Raw genomic sequence first — 16,545 nt, forward strand, 5'->3', positions numbered from 1 at the left:
ATGTGGCAGATGACCGGGGACCTTACCCCACCGGGACGCCTGGAGAGGCAATATTTTCCTTGGGACGCAAGAGGGCAGCTCCCCTGGATTGCATCGGGGCCAGGGGGCATCTGGATCATTCTGGAGCTGTGGACTGCAACACTTCCGACACACACCAGGAAGTGCTGCCGGAAGAGGAACCGAACGTACCTGGAATGCTTACGGATGTCCATGCAGCACTTCCGCTACACCAGGAAGTGCTGCAGGGAAATCATCAAAGAACACCTGACGCTCATCCGGTGCCAGAGACAGGAGGCAGAGGACAGAGCTTGCAGGAGAGGAGTGAATGTGGTGAAAGAAAGAAAGAAAGAAAGAAAGAAAGAAAGAAAGAAAGAAAGAAAGAAAGAAAGAAAGAAAGAAAGAAAGAAAGAAAGAAAGAAAGAAAGAAAGAAAGAAAGAAAGAAAAGGACTGTGAGCTATTTGTGGTGTGTTGTGCACTGTGTGCTGTGCAGAAAAGCAAAAGAACAATAAACATGTGTGATTTTGGACTTGGGTGTTCTGAGTCTCTGTCTGCAGCCGGGCTGATCCTCACACCACATCGTTATACTCCTAGCTGGTGTTGCTTTCTAGTACTTGAGAACACAAACAGTACTGCAGTTCCATTCAGTGTTTGATGTTTGTGGCTCATCATTCATATGTGTCTGGAATTAACTTTGAAAAGTCACAAGTGTTATCTGCAGATTTTAAGTGATATGGAAAACATTAGTAAATAACAACGTTGCTATTTCGAAGAAAAACACTACTCATATTGCCAGCGAGTACAAAAAGAAGGGAACAGTGAATCTAAGAATGAAGTTCATGTGCAGACATACAATTGCTATTTGCAAGCCACAACAAAACTGGTCAGCCACTATGGCCCTCAAAGGTCTGTGGAATCCTAACCATAGACTCAGAAGTTCAAGAAGCTTACAAGATACAAGATACAAGATGTTTATTGTCATATAATATATATATACATATAATATATACATATGTATATATATATTCTAAACAAATCCAAATCATATTATGTGATATCATCTACTGTTAAATTCTGCTCCGTACTTCTAAAATTTTCATTTTTATACTGTATTGAGGATTTGTTCTGTTCTGTGTATTGTATTGTGTTGACCCCCTTCTTTTTGACACCCACTGAACACCCAACCTACCTGGAAAGGGGTCTCTCTTTGAACTGCCTTTCCCAAGGTTTCTCCCATTTTTCCCTACAAGGTTTTTTTGGGAGTTTTTCCTTGTCTTCTTAGAGAGTCAAGGCTGGGGGGCTGTCAAGAGGCAGGGCCTGTTAAAGCCCATAGCGGCACTTCTTATGTGATTTTGGGCTACACAAAAAATAAACTGTATTGTATTGTATATACACAGTAAAAACACATGTTAAAACCATGTAATGAAATTCTTACTTTGCTTGCTCACCTTCATATACAAAGACAGAAAAGAAAACAAGTATAACAATAAATAGCAATTACAGTTATAAGATTACAAAATAAGGTGCACAGTGCCTGATGACTTACCGCAGCAGTCAGTGCATTTATGAGGCTATGAGTTATGGTTTGGATTGACTTTAACTTTTAGCATTGTTCAAAAGTCTATTTGCTTGTGGAAAAAAAACTATGCGTCAGTATTGTGGTGCGTAATTTCAACAAGAGCTTCTTCTTTTTCTTCCTTACTGTTATCTGCCTTGATGATTCTTCTCCATCTTTGCCTCTCTTCCACATCCTCCTCCCTCACTCTCCTCTCCCTTATACCCCTCCACATACAGCTCTCCACATCTTAGCCTCTGATTTTTCCTTTCCTCCTATCGGTCTTTTCTAGAACATTTAAATAATCTCGTGTTCGTTTTTCCTTACCACAGGCCTATAACATCTCAGTCTAACTTCTCCAGTTTTCTCAGTATTATCTGTTCTTCCCTTCTCCTTGCCTCCTCATTCCTCATTGAGACACCCAAAGCCCACTTCCTCGTTTTCATTCTTCTTCTTTTCCTTACTGTCCATGTCTCTACTCCAGAGGTCAACCCTGGACTTATTACTGCTACATAGCGCTTTACCTTTATGAACAGCAGTCTAGTACAAATGTACTCCCATTTTAAATATGAACATCTGGTATTAGTAAGAGTGACAGTGTAAAGGCATAAAACGGTTAAGTAACAAAAATATTATAAGGTGCTAATTTTCATTCTGAAATATACACAACCTTTGCTGATAGCAGACTGCTAGAAAAGAGCAAAAAGACAGATCCACAGTTTCTTATTGACAAAGGACCTTCAAAGAAACAAATATTGTCATTCTAAAGAGGCCTTGAAAAAATAATCGGCACAAATGATTACTACATGTAGGAATCTGACTCCTCTGTTTCTTACAAGCGAACAGCAAGGTTAAATGTTTTCTCATTTTATTATTTGTGGAGACTGTCTTTTATTTATTTATTCAAAAAAGTGAAAGTTGTGGACTTGTGTTGGTATACTGAACACTATTATAAACTACCCCAAAGAGAAAATGTCAAGTAAAGAAATAAACTAATATCTAATTATACAAAATAATGTAACTTCGATATAAGAAGAAGAACCACCAAGTCATAGGAACAATGACAGTCAAAACCAGGGAATCTTAATGAATGAGGCTTTGGGTACGCACCACGAGGTAACTATCACACAAAGAGGGTCAGAAGGATTAATGACAGAGTGAAATGCTCAGGTTGAAGGGTCAGAGATGGATTAAAGAGTCCAACATATTTGGCTGCTTATAAAACTGATAATAATGAACAAAAATGAATGAGAACAGCAGGGATGTGTGCCCCAATAAATGCAAGTTATCGCCAATATACTAATAACCCAATTGTGCTTCACTCACTCAGAATATGGAACCAATGTAAGAAACATTTTAAGATGGAGAAGCTTTTATCTGTGGCACCCCTGCAAGAGAACCAGCTCTTTCAACCGTCGCAAACATATGCAGTTTTTAATATCTGGAAAAGATTTGGGATTAAATTGCTTAGAGATCTTTATATAGACAACGTCTTTGCACCCTATGAACAATTACATTCCAAATTTAACTTTCCAGCTGCACATTTCTTTCACTATCTTCAAATTAGGAACTTTGTTAAACAGAACCTGCCTGATTTTCCTCATCTTGCACCCTCCTCCATGCCGGAAAAAATATTGCTCAATTTCAAGGACTTAGACACCATCTCTGCAACATATAAAATTATTTTACAGTCCCTCCCTTTCAAAGATCCAAGAGGAAAATGGGAAAAAGATCTCTTAATCAATATATCAGAAAAGGAGTGGAAAATAGCAATACAGAGAATTCACTCGAGCTCCATATGCGCAAAGCATACAATTATTCAACTCAAAGTTATATATCGAGCACATTTGTCTCACTTAAAACTGTAGAAAATGTTTCCAGGGCAAAATCCAACCTGTGAACGCTGCAATCAAGTCCCAGCCTCACTGGGTCACATGTTTTGGGCCTGCACCAAATTAACATCATTTTGGACCAAAATTTTTAAGTGCCTTTCAGACAGCCTTGGTGTCCCAATCCTTCCTAATTCACTAACAGCTGTGTTTGGTGTTCTTCCAGATGGGTTTAAAGTGGAGAAGGACAAGCAAACTGGGATTTCATTCACTACACTTTTGGCACACAGACTTATTTTGCTAAACTGGAAGAATCCTAACTCTCCTCTGATAAGTCAGTGGGAAACCGAAGTTTTATATTATTTGAAATTGGAAAAAATCTAATTCTCAGTTAGAGGATCTGTACAGAACTTTTTCAAAACCTGGCAGGATCTGATCAATAATATTTTAAAATAAGCTCCGAGGAAGCAATTGTTTCCGCATTTTTTTTAGCTTCTCCATTCATCTCTATTGCCCTATTAAACTAATCAATTTAGGTAGGTTTACAAGCTTTAAGGTTTACCCCATTGGCCATGCTCTCTTTCTCAGGGGTGGGGGTCGATCTGTTTTCAATCCTATTTTTTGTAAAAACTGATCGATTCGTATGGAATGATTAAAATTAATAAAATTAAAAAAAGAGAGAATAGCAGGGATGTAACAAAAAAGGGAAAAAGGATGAAGCCAGGTATGAGATTCCAAGGAGACCATGACGAACACTATCCTTCAGTTGTTAATATGACATTAAGCTGAAAGATGTAGTCTCCTAGATATTAGGATGCTTTAAGCCATGCTGTTTTTTTTCATCACTGGTATTACCAGCTAGGCTAATGTGTCGTGAATATTTCCGGGCATGAAAACAATCATAGAGAGGGGTAATCAAAGTTAAGACTAAGACAATTGTAAACCTTCAATAACAAAAAATCAAAGCAACACCAGTAAGGAGGTAGACGGTGGCATTACAGGTATGTACAGTATGAAGAACTTGCCTAAAGTCTATTCACTCGCCCAGACTCTGAGGTCTAACAGGGGAATGCAGTAGAGAATGAGGTACAGCATTTACACTTTGAAAAGCAATTTATACAATCGCAAAATCTACCTTGTATAATTAACCCTTTTAGCAATATGGAGGACCTTGAGTTACATTGCTTTGGAAGTCATTCATTTGATTTAAACAAGTGGCATTTGATGACATGCAAAAGCAATATCTCTTCAAATAAAGAAAAATACTGAATTATGTTTTATAAAATAATGTGCAAAAACTCTCAGAATTGAATCTTCTTCATCTTTCGGCTGCTCCCGTTAGGGGTTGCCACAGTGGATCATCTTCTTCCATATCTTTCTGTCCTCTGCATCTTGTTTTGTTACACCCATCACCTGCATGTCCTCTCTCTTCTCCTTCTCCTTCTTCTTCTTCGGCCAACAGTAGCCCAATTTCCGCCAGCACCCTGTTGGCTAACAGTACCAGTGGTGGTTGTTGTTAACCTGGGGCTCGACCGATCCGGTATGGAAATTTGTATTGTTGTCCGCATATTGATTTGGCAAAATTTTACACCGGATGCCCTTCCTGATGTAACCTTCCCCAGTTATCTGGGCTTGGGTCCGGCACGAAGAAATACACTGGTTTGTGCATTTTTAGGTTTCAGTCCACTCTGAATATCTTTTTAGCGATTTACTTTGGTATAATTGTACAAGGAGTGAGCAGCGACCTACAACGTCTGTTTGTTCTATATAAACTTTTTTATAGGTATTATGCTAGATTGGAAGAAAAGACGTAGTCAAAGCCAGAAAATCTGGTCAAAACCAAAACTTGTTGTCAAAAATATAGGCACAAGATTTGTATTAAACAACCCAGCCATAGAGAATGTACAAACCAGTGTGTTTCTTCGTGTTGGTCCCAAGCCTGGATAAATGAGGAGGGTTAAATCAGGAAAGGCATCCGGTGTAAAATTTAGCCAAATCAATATACGGACAACAATAGAAAAGATGATCCGCTGTGGCAACCCCTAACGGGAGTAGTTGAAAGAAAAAGATTTGTATTAAACAAAAAGGTTTTTGGAAAGCACAAACTCAGATGAGTGCTAGAAATGGTGACCATTCAACCTGTCGCATCGTAACTGAATGTGCATAATGTAAATATCACGACGCAAATTGTTGTCACTTGATCACTACTGCATTTTGAAAAAGATGAACATACAAGTGTCAGAAATTTTGGGCATAATAATTAAATTTTTTTTTTCACATATGAAATTTATTGATGTTTTAAGTATTTGTACACTCAACAACAAACAATATTTCAGGTGTTAAAATTGTCGATATGTTAAAAATACCAAAACAAAGTTGTGCATACTGTAAATATTCTAAAAATATAAGCACTGTCAAATATAGACTTTTTAAAGAAAAGAGCAGTGAAAATATAGTTTAAAAAAAAGCAGGCACAGTAAAATGATTAATTTAATTTTACTTATTTTTTCAAAATTAAATGTAGCAGTTGATTACTGATGCCGCCTCAATTTCCACCCTATAGGCTGTTTGGTGATTCATAACTGGCCTGTTGTGAGTGAGTATGCCTTGTGATGGACTCTCACCCATGTCTGGTGGTCTTCACCCCAGTGACTCTGAACTGGATTAAGCAAACTCAGAAATACCTGGATAGATTTATTGGATGGGTTACACCTTGCCTGACGAAGGGCCTTGTTTTTGTGATCTATTTAGTTAGCCAATAAAAGGTGTCATTTCACCCTACTTTCTCCTGTATTAATCTATGGCTAACACGGTACAACACTCTACTGCTCTGGATGGATTTATGCACTGAGAGCTCATTGATATATTAGTGAGATGTTAAATTGTTATCACACCTCAATACTTTTAAAACGCACGTTGCAATAAGCCATATTTCTTATGTTTGGACTTATTTAGGAAGGGTGGGCGTCATTCTAAAATGAACCCTTCAGAAAATATGAACAGCTTGCTGTGGGGTGTTCCAATGTTAACATATCATCTGCATTCATTTTAAACTCTATTAAAATCTTATCCACAGTATTGAGCATTCATCTAATAATAGCTCTGGATTTACTGATAGCCCTATTCAAATTCTGTAATTTATGCTAATTTTGTAAATTTATGAGACTATATGTCCCTGATTTAATAAGACAGCCTGTAGGTGTTTTGGTAAAGCTTTTTTATATTTATTATGTTTGACTGAATAACTTATTAGTATCAGAGAATAAATTAAACAAGTGCTAAGTGACACGCAAATAAGTAAGCCAATTAAAGTGGGCTATGAAATGTAGAAAGCTGACATTGTGAAAAACAACAGTGTTACAGTAGTGCCAGCAGCAAAGAAACTTTGAGCTAATTGACTGCAGCCCACTGAACTTTTATTATTCAAACTATATTTCAACATTTGAATGAAACCATTAATGCGAAATGAAGTAAACAGTGCTTTATTAAGTGTAACTATTGTTTTGATGTTTTGAGTATGAGAGAGCAGGACACACTGCTGGGCATAGAGATTGGCGCACACACTTACAAAGATGTGAAATTGTGGATGATTAATTTATCACATTTTGGGCAAAAAAAAAACTACAAGTCACAAAATGGAGTCTGTGCTAATACATCTGCTGTTATATAACAGCTAAGCTGTTTCTGCTTACAGTGCAACAATACAGTAGATAGCACTGCCATCTCAGCGATCCAGCATCATGGGTTCAAATGCCATGCCTGGTCCTTGTCTGTGTGGAATTTGCATGTTCTAATTATGTCTTCTCTATGGGTTTTCTTCTCACATCCTCAAATGTGTACAGGTTAGATTAAATGGTGAATCCAAACTTTTCTTATATGAGTAGGCGTAAGGGCATGGTCCCCATGATAAACTGGTACCTTGTTCAAGGTGGCATCCTGCTTTGCATCCAGTGCTGCTGGGATGGCCTCTGCAGCCCAATCCCAATCTGGGTATTTTCCAAAAAGGTTTGGAAGACATTGCCGAGGATATGGGGGACTGATCAGCCCAACTCAGTGTGCTGCTACCTTGACACTCAGCAGGAAAACTAAATAAAAATTTAAGGTGATGATCATGCTATACTGCATTAAATATTGAATTGATATCTATCTGTCTATATATCGATTTTTATATATACTATGGCCAGGTGCAGGAATGACTAGATGCAAAAGGGAAAATTTCTCTGTTTGTCCTGTTTAATGTCCGACAATTTTAAACAAAAGACATGCTCATCTGTCTATTTGCCCTGTGGGTTTTGGGCTATAAATGAAAACAAAAGTTATTTAGCTTCTAGCCACAAGTTAAGCTCAGTCTTCTCAGCAGCTCTGTTTGGTGAGTTGCACATGCCAAAATGGCACCTCCTTCAGGGAAGCTAAGGCTTTTGTGAAGGGTGGTCCGGGAGGAGCAGGGTCAGTTGCCCAAACTGGGTGGTTTCTCAGCCATGGGGAGAAAGAAGGTGATGACCATGTTAGCGTTAGCGACCCCTCTTGTCCCAGTATGTTATTACATACCTCGACAGAGTCTGTAAAGAGATTCTCCAATGTGCATATATATATTGTCGTGGATGGCGGGGGCTTGGAAGGACTGGGAGAACAATACCTCCCCCTCAGGCAATTCCTGAGCCCGTATAGACGGTTCTTCCGCCACACCTGGAAGTGCTGCCAGAACTGGGGCAACAAACACCTGAAGCACTTCCGGGTGCTTTATATAAGGGGCCAGCTGACATTACTCAGGGAGGCAGACATGGGTGGTAGAGGATGAAGCTTGCCAAGGAGGAGTGGACAAGAGAAAGAAGAATTGTTGTGTGGTGTTGTGCTTGTGGGAAATGGGAAAGCGTTTCCCATGAGGAAAAGAAATAAAAACATTTTGTGTTTTTATCCTTGTGCCTCTAGTGTCTGTCTGTGTCAGGTTGAGTTGCTGCTATGCAACTCTAGAGTTTCCACAATATATATATATATATATATATATATATATATATATATATATATATATTGTCACACACATGTGTTTAGGAGACAGCCAAAGGGCTTAAATACAGGTAATTCCATGCCAGGCCAGGGGGTGGCGGAGTGTACTAATTTTCCCTCTCAATCTGTTGCAGACCATTCTAGGGAAATCCCGCCCGGCTCTGGGGCAGCCAATGACGTTCCTTCCGGTTCCGGGGCTGATGACGTCACTTCCTTAGCTGGCCTTTAAAAGCCGCCATACTGTCTGAAGAAGTCAGTTCTGTTTTGGACTCGGTTGAATGAACATGTATGCCAGTTTTGATCTCTTTTGCAGCCATAATGGATTAAATGGGTGGCTGCCCCAAACCTTCTTGATGTCTCATGGTCGTCCTTGTGACAATATATATATATATATATATATCTATAATAATAAAAGGCAAAGCCCTCACTGACTGATTCACTCACTCACTGACTGACTGACTCACTCATCACTAATTCTCCAACTTCCCTTGTAGGTGGAAGGCTGAAATTTGGCAGGCTCATTCCTTACAGCTTACTTACAAAAGTTAGGCAGGTTTCATTTTGAAAATTCAAAGCGTAACGGTCATAACTGGAACCTTTTTCTTATACTGTATACGGCCATAGCAGGCGGTTGCGTCTTGCATCATCACGCCTCCCTGCGGCTGCTGTGGAAATCACCACGCCCCTCACGTAATTGACTGCCTGCCCATATAAAGCCGTTCTTCGCTGCGGTGTGTGAATTCCTTTCCTTGCTTCGCCAAGGAGGCATTCTTTTCAAAGCTTATCCACAGTTTTATAAACGAACGAGATATAAAGCCGTCCTTTTTCCTTGCTTCGACAAGGAAGCTAAGGTGCTCTGCAGTTTTTTTTGTGAAGCGGTCTTTACACATCTTTTTCGCTGTGTTATAAACGAGCGAGATATAAGGCCGTCCTTTTTCCTTGCTTCACCAACGAAGATAAGGCGCTCTGCAGTTTTTTTGTGAAGCGGTCTTTACACATCTTTTTCACTGTGTTATAAACGAACGCCATATAAGGCACATTTCATCCGCGGCTTCTCTGCTTTTGTTTTCTTCGTTTATACAGTATATTTGAATCCCTTTCTTTGCATGACTGCCTACCCATATAAGGCGCTGTGCAATTTATAAGGCACATTTAATCCACGGATTCTCCGTTGTTTTATTGTTCATTAGCAAAATACCCACGCTTCGCAGCGGAGAAGTAGTGTTTTAAAGAGGTTATGAAAAAGTAAAGGAAACATTTTAAAAATAACGTAACATGATTGTCAATGTAATTGTGTTGTCATTGTTATGAGTGTTGCTGTCATATATACTTTCTATAGTTTAAGATGTGCAGTGAAGAATAGCGAGTGTGTCATGAATCACATAAATAAATTGCTATACTTCTAGTGTAACCACTCCCTGGATACTACAATATTAATATTTGCTACTACATACCAGTATTAAATGATATATAATGAATTATTGATATTACATAATGGGCGGCACGGTGGCGCAGTGGTAGCGCTGCTGCCTCGCAGTAAGGATACCTGGGTTCGCTTCCCAGGCCCTCCCTGCGTGGAGTTTCCATGTTCTCCCCGTATCTGCGTGGGTTTCCTCCGGGCGCTCCGGTTTCTTCCCACAGTCCAAAGACATGCAGGTTAGGTGGATTGGCGATTCTAAATTAGCCCTAGTGTGTGCTTGGTGGGTGGGTGTGTTTGTGTGTGCCCTGCGGTAGGTTGGCACCTTGCCCGGGATTGGTTCCTGCCTTGTGCCCTGTGTCGGCTGGGATTGGCTCCAGCAGACCCCCGTGACCCTGTGTTCGGATTCAGCGGGTTAGAAAATGGATGGATGGATGGATGGACATTAAAGAGTCTTTTTCTGTTGATTAGTGGCAAAAAATCCAAATTACATTCACTGTGATTCAATGCTGTATAACAATAAAACGTGATAACTTCCAAGGGGTTCAATATTGTTTCTAGCACATGTAAATGCAAATAGGTAAGAAATAATACAGAGAGAAGAAGATGGCTTTTTATAGTTTAAGATGTCCCACACAGCTAAAGGGCTTGAATGAGAGTAATTCTGAGCCAGACTGGGATGTGGCAGAGTGCACTGACGCTTTTTCTCGCTTTTCTGCAGACCGTTTCCGCCTGGCCCTGTTGACGTCACTTCCGGATCCGAACCTATGGATGAAGACCCTTCCGGTTCCAGCCCCTTTGACATCACTTCCTATACTGGCCTTTAAAAGCCTCCACCTTTCCCCTGTCCCCTCAGTTCTGTTGTGGACTCTGATTTGTGCACATCAGTGCTATCACGTTTTTCAATTTTGCAGCCAGGAAATAATATACGGGTGGCTACCCCAAACCTTACTATGGCTCTTTGTCGAGATTGTGACAATGTGCAATAAAGAACAGTGAGTGTGTCATGAATCACATAAATAAATTTCTATACTTCTAGTGTAACCACTCTCTGGATATTGCAATATTAATATTTGCTACTACATACTATTATTAAATGATATATAATAAATTATTGATGATACATAATGCATATTCCTACTAAATATACTTTTACCATCTCTTAGTCACTATCTACAACAAAACTGTAACACCGTTCAGATTGACTGGACCCTCTCTTTCTCTGTTTTGACATCTGCTCTTATAAGTTCAACTTCTTTTAATATTTTTACAAAAAACTGCAAAAATAACAGAAGTATTTTACAGGTGAATATGAAGATGGTTTTCTCAATTATCTGTGTAACATTAAGTGTAGAGATAGGACTTTTTCTCGGCTCATATAAGAATGTGGCGACTGCTAAAGCATTCAGCACATAAAAATGCATCGATATTCAAAAAGCTTCAGAATTCAAAGCTTCAAATTATAAAGTGTTTAAATAGTTTGAACACATTCATATACACAAAAAGCCAAAAACAGAAACATTTCAACAAAGCCAAAGCTGAAAATGGTTCCTTGAGGACTATTTTGAATGAAAGCAATTCAGGGACAATCTTCCGCCAATCTAAGCATTAAAGGTCAGAAATACTGAAGAAACCCAAAGCAAAATTAAAATACAATGCAACAAAAATAAAACTAGACTTGAGAAAATTAAATGCAAATGGTGGGATTCAAAAAATGTGGCCTTCTGCAAATTATATTCTTTAGGAAGGAAAAAGCTTGAAAACCGTTTCACAAAACCACAGAATATACCTGCATAAGACATACTTGTACGCTAAGGAAACACAACGTCTCCAAAATAAGCATCTCTGTTTCGTCAAACACTGTTGCCAGAAACAAAAATTTACATTGAATATCATTTTAGATATTAAAGTGCATGTGATGTCAAGGCTGAGCAATGAAATGAAAAGAACTGAGAACATTTTTTTTTAAGCGACTAAATCTGTTTCAGCTCTTCCATGGCCACTGGGAAAAAGAGAGACGACAAGACCTCGGGACAGTAATAAACTGGTTTATTAAATTAGCATTCCTCTGAAGCATGCAGAGGGTGATAAATGAGTGCTACATACCTAATGCTGCTCATGCTGCCAGTCTCAGATCCAAGCTTGCATCGCTCCAGTTGGCTGGCAACAATCTGTCGTTCAGCTTCTAGCTCTCGAGTCAATCTCTCAAACTGCAGCTCCTGCAACACAGTTCAAAAAAGACCCCTTAGACACTCACATGCTTCAAACGATCAGGAATCATGGGATTCTCCCAATAGTACAAGTCAAATAATTCTCTCTTTAAGCATTTGAAGGGACTTTAGCACTGAAAACAAGGTTTTTAAATTTGTTTGTTTCTGTCATGTAGAAAATAAAAAATATCATGCTAAACATTAACAGAAGAATTCATTTTACAGCCGACGAACACTGAAGGGTATCTCTCCAGCCAGGACTGTGGAAAGTCATAGGCTGAGCAAAGGGGATAATGGCAGGACCGAGAAGCTTTTATTGTCATTGTGCTCTCCTCTCTTTTTCATTGCCAATGCGTTTCTTCATCATTTACACTTTACCTGTCACAAATATTAATAATAAAAATAACAATGAATTACATTTTGACATTTTTGATTGGGAAATGACTCAGGATGGGAAAGAAGAGACCCTAGTTGTCATGCCTGCCAGGACATACACATTAAATTAAATCACATTACCAGACATTTTATGAAACTTTAGAAACGTCAAGAAACTATAATATAAGGAACTTGAGGGTTTCAATGGTTAGAGTGGCTGGTCCAGGATTTGGCAACACTCTACAGCGGTTGATGGATCTTTGTGTTTGACCGCTCTTTTACTGCCTGTAAGGATTTTAATAACAGAAATTGTAATATTAGTCATTTATGATAACTCTTTTATATCCTGTACTAGATAGATAGATAGATAGATAGATAGATAGATAGATAGATAGATAGATAGATAGATAGATAGATAGATAGATAGATAGATAGATAGATAGATAGATAGATAGATAGATACTTTATTAATCCCAAGAGAAAAGCCAAGCAAAATGACACCTTTTATTGGCTAACTAAAAAGATTACAATATGCAAGCTTTCGAGGCAACTCAGGCCCCTTCTTCAGGCAAGATGGGCCTGAGTTGCCTCGAAAGCTTGCATATTGTAATCTTTTTAGTTAGCCAATAAAAGGTGTCATTTTGCTTGGCTTTTCTCTACATTCATAATGGCTAACACAATACAACACCCTAGTACTATTAATTCCAAGAGGAAATTCAAAATTTTCACTAGCAGGAGTACCCGGCATTGCCCAGGAATCTATAACTGGTGAATTTCCCAAATGAAAGAAACAGAATATAGAAATCAAACCAACATTTTTCTGATTGACATTTTATTGTAATAGGTAATATAAGTGGTAATTTTAAAGGCTTTGGATACAGTATATTTTTTGCGTTGTCGTGGGGTTCTGAAAATGAACAAATTGTGAGGGTTGCCCACTGTAGAACATGTTACGTAGAGTTGTCCGTGTGAAAAGCATGGATTTTCCAAACTGATGCCTTTAACTTGGAGTGATTGCACTTCAGCCTTAGTAATTCACATAGCAAAATCCAAACAAATAGGAAATTGTAGCCTTTTGAAATTAAAGGGTAAATCATTCGGAATCAGCGGAATTCTTTGTATGAAAACATGTTGACGTCTTGCGCAAGGTTTGAGAAGTCCTTGAAATACAATTTTTTGAACAGGAATTTGTCAAAGGGTAAAGTGGGATGCACAGAGACCAAACGTGCCGCTAGATGGCGCCGCCGTTAACGTCTGTTGCAACGTGCGGCCATCTTGTCGATGATAAGTACGAGGACGTGTGGCGAACGTTGTGTCGGTCAAAAGGTGTCCTGCGCTTCACCAAGGACATTTTTCCCAACCAAACATACCTCATGACTTCCTCCTGGTCACAAAGCAGCCCCATGCCCACTTTGCTGGCGATCGGATGCCCGGTGCAGATTTGTATGGAGGACAAACAAACATCGACTCTGCTTCATATATTAGATATGATGGCAAAAATATTAATGTTAGCTACAGACATAAGGTTGCACTTAGAGTTTGAAGCTATGGAAAGGGGAGAAAAAAATGACTCCTATGACTTGAGGTCCAGTGCTACTCTGAAGAACTAAACCTGTTTAGTTTTGAGCAGAGGATATTGTGTAGCGACCCAATCCAAGTTCTTTAAGTTCTCAAATGTATTAATAAAGTAGCTCCAGCAGAATTCTTTCAAGTTAAGGGTGAATCACATACTGTAGGACACCAGTGGGATTCAACGGTAGGTGCATTTAGGATTGAAGCCAGGAAGTACCTCTTTACACAAACAGTTATGGGAATATGGAACAAACCACCGAGCCGTGGAGATTAAGACAGAAAACTTGAGAAACTTAATCAAGTATCAGGATGAGATATTGGGACAGCATTGCTATTAACTAAACAAACAAGCCTGATGGGCTCTTTTATCAAATTTCTTTTGTTCTTATAGTCATGAAAGAGAAAAGGGGAAAAACCTTTCATTGGGCACTTGGTGACCCTTTCACATGATACGTTTGAAGACCTGAGCATTATTGTTTACTAAAGTCATAAGGTGTCAACATCTGAAGGTCGCTATTGAGCTTTTGTAATTGTGCAGGCACAGTATTAATATTTACTAAGGCCGTAAGGGGGTCTTTACTATCTTGAGCTGAGCAGGTGCTGTACAAGGAATCGAGATGTTATGAAGCCAGTAAGGATGAGCTCCATTGTGCACCTGTAGAGTCTGGTGAAAACAGATGAAAAGTCTGTGCTCTCCTTACACGTCTGAGGAAATAAAGGCGTTGGTGAGCTTTCTTGACAAGAGCTGAAAAGTGTTGTGCCCACTTCAGTTCATCAATGATGGCATCATTTTAAAAGCAATCTGCCAGCAAGCAGAACATAAATGAACCTGTCAAATTGTTGTCTCTTTCTTTTTTATTGTGTTTAAGCATAGGTTTTTGGTGCTAAGATTTGATATTATACAATCATATAGAGTATCACCTGCAGTGATGGCAGGCTATTCCCTTTAGTTTTCTTCATACAACTCTTAATAAAATAAATAAAATTGAACTATGTGGAGTATTTGTTCACATGAAACCATCCATATGCATGCTTGATCCAGCCTCAACAGACTTAAAAAAAAACACAATTTCTTAATTAAGAGTGTATTGGACATTGTGAACCCCTCAACAGAATCGGGCATTTTTCCAAAAGCTGTGAAAACCGCCATTGTTTAACCTTTGCTTAAGAAAAATAACCTTAATGTACTGACTGAATGGGGTAGCAGTCGCTTTAAACAGACAACAAATGAAATTTATATTAACTAGTCATGGTCCTTTTCAGTCTCGCTTTCATCTTCCTAGTTCATCCATTTTCTTTTTATTTGCAAATCCAAGCAGTGTTCAGGGGACATGGCCTCGCTTTATCTGACCCACGTCCTTTGTTGCTCCTCTCCCACAAAGATGGCTGTCTCCACTCTCCATTCTTTACCCTGTAAAAATACCTACAGACTTCCTCCTTTGATCTGAAAAAGGTTCAGTAATTTTCCTCCACTGGCTTCTCCTTCCTCTTGGCATAATATGTTTAAGATTTTTTTCCAGAAACCCTAACTACCAATTCACCAAACTCCACATATTTCATAGACTTCACCCTATCACCCCATAAATGGATTCTCATGGGGTCTTTCTCTTGACCCACTTTGTCATTCGTGTTCCCTTGGTTTACCTGGCACTTTCCCCCATATGTTCTGACATTGCCCTCCTGTTTTTCACTTTCTATTTACAGTTAGGCCAGTTTATCTCTTCCCTTTTGTCTGTAAACACCACTCCTATTCCTCTGATTCCACCCTCAAAGCTTTCTCTCAGCAAACAGAACTGTTTTGTCTTGGCACTAAAGCGGCTAAATTACTTCTTTCCTCTCAATAGAAATCTCCCAAGATTGTTTTCTTTTGACAACTGGCAATCTTCCTTTTTTAATCTAATTCTTTTGGAACTGTCTAATGGAGTATTATTAGAATCCATTGAGAATTTGTCTACCTCCGTTTTAGCAATGAAAACTTTATTATTTGATGCCCACTGACATCACAGTTACGGCACACTTAGGTCCTTTTGACAGTGCAGCTGATGCTTTTGTTATCTAATGATTTTTATTCTCTTCATCTACACCTTTTTGCTGATATTTTGACTCCGCTGCTAGGCTCCACTGGTTTACGGTGGAGGTAGCTGTGGTATGGGGGGTGGCTTTGTGAGAGGTTGTACTGGATCCCATTTCGGGTATATAGCTTTTCCTCTTTTCAATTAACTTTCTTTATGTGTGTGCTAAAGTCCTTGAATCAAAAAAAAAAGGATTACAAATAAAATAATAGCCAAGGTCAAAACCAGTAAGACAACATTTAGTTAATATATATAGACCTGGGCATGAGACAAGAATCGTAAATATAGAGTGTCAGAACTCAGCTATATCTTTAATCTTCTCATTTTACTGTTTTTAGGCCTGTTTACAACCGTTATGCATGTTATTTATTTTATTATTGTGGGTACTTTGCACAATGACATATTCTGATTACAGGATAATCTTGAATTGAGGTTCTAAGACCAATGCAGCTTAATAAAATCCATATTGAATTGCTCAATGCTTTCTTCCTGAACTACATCTAGAAACCAAAG

At 38.8% G+C, this 16,545-nt stretch overlaps 1 protein-coding gene across 1 annotated transcript in view; it reads right to left on the reverse strand.

Moving 5' to 3' along the window:
* The window catches only part of ctnnd2a (catenin (cadherin-associated protein), delta 2a), a 1,670,075-nt gene that overhangs the window by 896,817 nt on the left and 756,713 nt on the right, over nucleotides 1-16,545 (reverse strand). The window contains exon 3 of the mRNA XM_051929317.1: nucleotides 11,910-12,022. Within this exon, the coding sequence (XP_051785277.1) occupies nucleotides 11,910-12,022 (113 nt within the window). The remainder of the gene's footprint in view (nucleotides 1-11,909; nucleotides 12,023-16,545) is intronic.

This window comes from Erpetoichthys calabaricus, chromosome 6 (genome assembly GCF_900747795.2).
Source record: "Erpetoichthys calabaricus chromosome 6, fErpCal1.3, whole genome shotgun sequence".
In the NCBI taxonomy this organism is placed as follows: domain Eukaryota; kingdom Metazoa; phylum Chordata; class Cladistia; order Polypteriformes; family Polypteridae; genus Erpetoichthys; species Erpetoichthys calabaricus.